This window comes from Brachypodium distachyon, chromosome 4 (genome assembly GCF_000005505.3).
Source record: "Brachypodium distachyon strain Bd21 chromosome 4, Brachypodium_distachyon_v3.0, whole genome shotgun sequence".
Taxonomy (NCBI): domain Eukaryota; kingdom Viridiplantae; phylum Streptophyta; class Magnoliopsida; order Poales; family Poaceae; genus Brachypodium; species Brachypodium distachyon.
In genome coordinates, this window is record NC_016134.3 from 25,032,288 (window position 1) to 25,035,895 (window position 3,608).

At 43.0% G+C, this 3,608-nt stretch overlaps 1 protein-coding gene across 1 annotated transcript; it reads left to right on the plus strand.

The window, feature by feature from the left end:
• The first annotated feature begins 370 nt into the window (after positions 1–370).
• Positions 371–1,605, plus strand: LOC100836370. The gene is made up of 2 exons (XM_014902347.1): positions 371–682; positions 1,582–1,605. Exons 1-2 carry the CDS (start codon positions 371–373, stop codon positions 1,603–1,605), a joined length of 336 nt encoding a protein of 111 aa, XP_014757833.1.
• Positions 1,606–3,608: the final 2,003 nt, after the last annotated feature.

Consider the following 3,608-nt stretch of genomic DNA (forward strand, 5'->3'; position numbering starts at 1 on the left):
GAAAGTTGGTGTTAGATATCGTGAAAGCTCCAACAAAAGGAAGTGTATTTATTTAGGATTAATTATAAAGATTCCTAAAAGGTTCTAATATAGATATATGACGTGGGTTGCTATATCTAGTTATCTAATTTTTATAGCAACAGAATATACGTATTAGTTTCTTACTAATTCTTATTGGTGCCCCTTTATTGTATATCAATGATAACCATATTTGTTAGTGTTCTCTCACTATATATACGGCACAATTCTACGATGAAAAACACATAAAGCTTGACACTCCTCGGTTGAGTTCTCTCATTTCTAGATTACCTTGTCCCATACTCCTATACAGTACCTTATACTACCTGATACTAACCCAAAAGCACCATCAATGGGGAAGCATCTCCTTCCCCTCCTCGTGGCAGTAGCAACCATCCTCGCCGCCACCGCCGCCGCAAGCCCCGCAAACACGGTGAACTCAACGACGGAGCCAACAGCATACGAGATGCTAGGGCGATATGGCTTCCCAGTCGGCCTCCTCCCAGAGGGTGCGCAGAGCTACAAGCTCCAACAGGACGGCTCCTTTGAGGTGCACCTCGCAAACGAGTGCAGGTTCCGCGTAGGCGGTTACAGCATCCACTACAGCAGCCGCGTCGCCGGAAACATCCAGAACGGCGCCATCAACGGGCTCGAAGGCGTCAAGGTAAAGATTTTTGCTCACGTGGTTCAGCGTCGAGAAGGTCGGTCGAGATGGCGACGGAGTCAGGTTTCACGCAGGGATGATAGCCAAGACCTTCCCCGATAGTGTTTTCTCGTCTAGCCCCCATTGCGGATGAGGCTCGCTCGACTGCAGCAAGGACAACAACAGGGCCGGCGCCGACGTACATCTAAGGACTAGATCATCTAAGGATGTTGTCAGGGCTTCTTCAATTGGTCTACTGCTTCCATTGTTGTGTTCCTTGATTAGTTCATAGTGTTATTGGTCAAATTAATGCTATATATATCAAGAAAGATTCTGTTCCGGGAGTGCAATGTTCACTGAGTCATGAAGCGTTGAACGGATATAAAAGAATTGTCTTATGAGGCGTTATTCAATTACGCCCCCCCCCCCCCCATCCCAAAGTCATCGGGTTCTTAGGGTGAGGCGATTTAAGTCAGGCCCTGATTGGTATAGCCCGCAAAAGCCCATATACAGGCCATGTATAACCACATGCTCACATATACTTCCTCTGTGTTGGATTGTTCTTCCGGACATCCCGATTAGCCGATCTCCCCGATTCCCTTGTACGAGCCCCACGTTTCCTTTTTTTTTCTCGTAACTGAAGCGGGCATTTAACTCAGGATTTTGGGAAAAGGAAAAACACCCGCGTCGGCTCTTTACTTGAGTTAATTGCCATGCATGCCTAATTGGCAACGTTTACGGGAGAAGAAGGAAATGAATGGTTAGTTGCCCCAATAATTACGTTGGGCCATTAATTCCTTCGAGAGTAGAAACGGCAAGTACTAGACTTTTTTGTAATTTTTCTGTTAAGCCAGCTGTTTAATGACATGCGAGGCTGTTAAGCCAGCTGTTTAATGTTTTTTTTAGAACTTTTGTTTTAGGGGAATTTTGAGAACTTTTATTGAGCATGTGTTTTTGTTTTTTCTTAGAACAAGGAGATTCAGTCGACTCATGAATGTTTGGCCCAACCGCCCAAGGCCCAGGCAGTCCCGGCCCAATCTGCCACGGTTCTTATATGTATGTGTGTTGCCGATCTTGGTTTGGTCCGAGCTGTAACGTCCCTTTAATGATGGTTCCTTGCCTGGTTTCAAACGAATAAGTATAATTTTGCCACTTAATTTATACTTAGAAAACTATTGCCAACCTTTTCGTTGGAACAAAAAAATACTGTTAGCAATCAGCACGCAGAACAGAGCACCAATAATATTGTATACAAACAAGTGGTGCAGATTGCCAGATTGGAGGTCCTCCCTACTTACCCAAGTAAAGCAGCAAGCTTTAAGAAACTATCAAAAGACTCCTTCCTGTTTGCATATAATGCATCCACCTATGAGTGTTGAAAATTCGAATTCGTATGTCCATATACATCCCAGATTTGTCAAATCCAAGTGCACAAAAGCACATGATCACACATTACTTTTTAAGTATATAAATTTTCCAGGTTAGCTTGTGAGACATATAGAACCCACACAATAAGAACAGGGACCATATGATCTTGGGCATTTCTTTCTGCCAAACAGCTGTGTTCTGGCTATGATCCTATCCACACACACAAAAAAAAGGGTTAAAGAAACCTAGCTATAGCAAACACTAGCTGTTCTCACACACTCCCAGATTAAGGATAAAAATAGCTAGCATGATGCCTGGGACACATCACGGAGACACGCACGCATGGACGCGGAACGGTTAATGACTTACTGCATGGTTTAGTCTAATCATGCCCAGTGTGTGGAGCTTGAATGATTGGCTCCAAATCGCTAGTCTGATATTGCAACAAGCATGGCGATACTTTAATATGGCACAGCTTGTTCTGGATAGACACCTTCGGCATGCATGCGTTCCACACACACACAATTACACCCTGTCTCTCATGGCATCTCGCAAATAATTTGTTCCATAGGTTTAGTAGGGTAGAGTGAAGAGTGTATAGCATCTAAGACTCTAGCTTCCGATCTGGATCAGTGGGTTTTGTAGCTAAACCCTCATCCATACGTGGCAAAGAGCTCACTTACAATTAGCCGTGTCCAGATATCAAAATGAACTGTACCGCCCTCTTGACACCAAGCTAACCTATGGCAGATCATCACTATTTCACGGTAGACATTTGCCCGCACTATGTTAGCCGCATTTTGTTCAAATGTAGTTAATTTTGATTTTTAACCGCACTTTTAGCGCTTCAACCGCATATTTTGCCAATAAAAGTGCGTCAAATACTTTTGCGAACACGAGTATATTCAACACTTTTAAAATGTCACGAATATAAATTTGACGCACTTTGAAGCCAAATAAACGCACTTTTAATGCGACCGGTAATCTACCGTGACGTAGTGCATACTACAACCATGCGTGAGACTAACATCGCAATTACCAATGTGTACATGGTCTAGCCTTGGTCGGTTGAACCAGGCCCTTCAGAATGAAAATTCACAATCTAGCCATAGCCATTCATTGTTGGTTGCCATGTTTGCACTTCATGTGGTCTTGCTTTGGAAGATAAAGGTCCTCTTCTTTTCGGTTCCAGGATGGGCGTCTTTGAAAAGATGCTCTCCCCTAATTTTCTGTAGAAGCCGCATGTGAAGTTTTGCTACGCTTCCAAATTAGTTTAGCCTGCCTAGCAAAATCTCACATGCGGCCTCTCTAGGAAGCTAGGAGAGAGCAGATTTTCGGGAAAGCCTATCCTGAAAGCCGAAAAGAAGGCGACCAAAGATGACTTCCCAAACCGTCACTTTTAAGATAGTTTTATATGTGTTTGATGACATTTATCTTTCTTTTCTGGCATTTTTTTTGTACTTGGTTATAATCTAGATGCAAATTTGAGAGATAATAAAATTCGTCTTTGTTAAAACAAACTTCCTCCATTCCAAAATATAAGGTGTATAACTTCTGTTGAGTGTCGAATTTGTTAAAG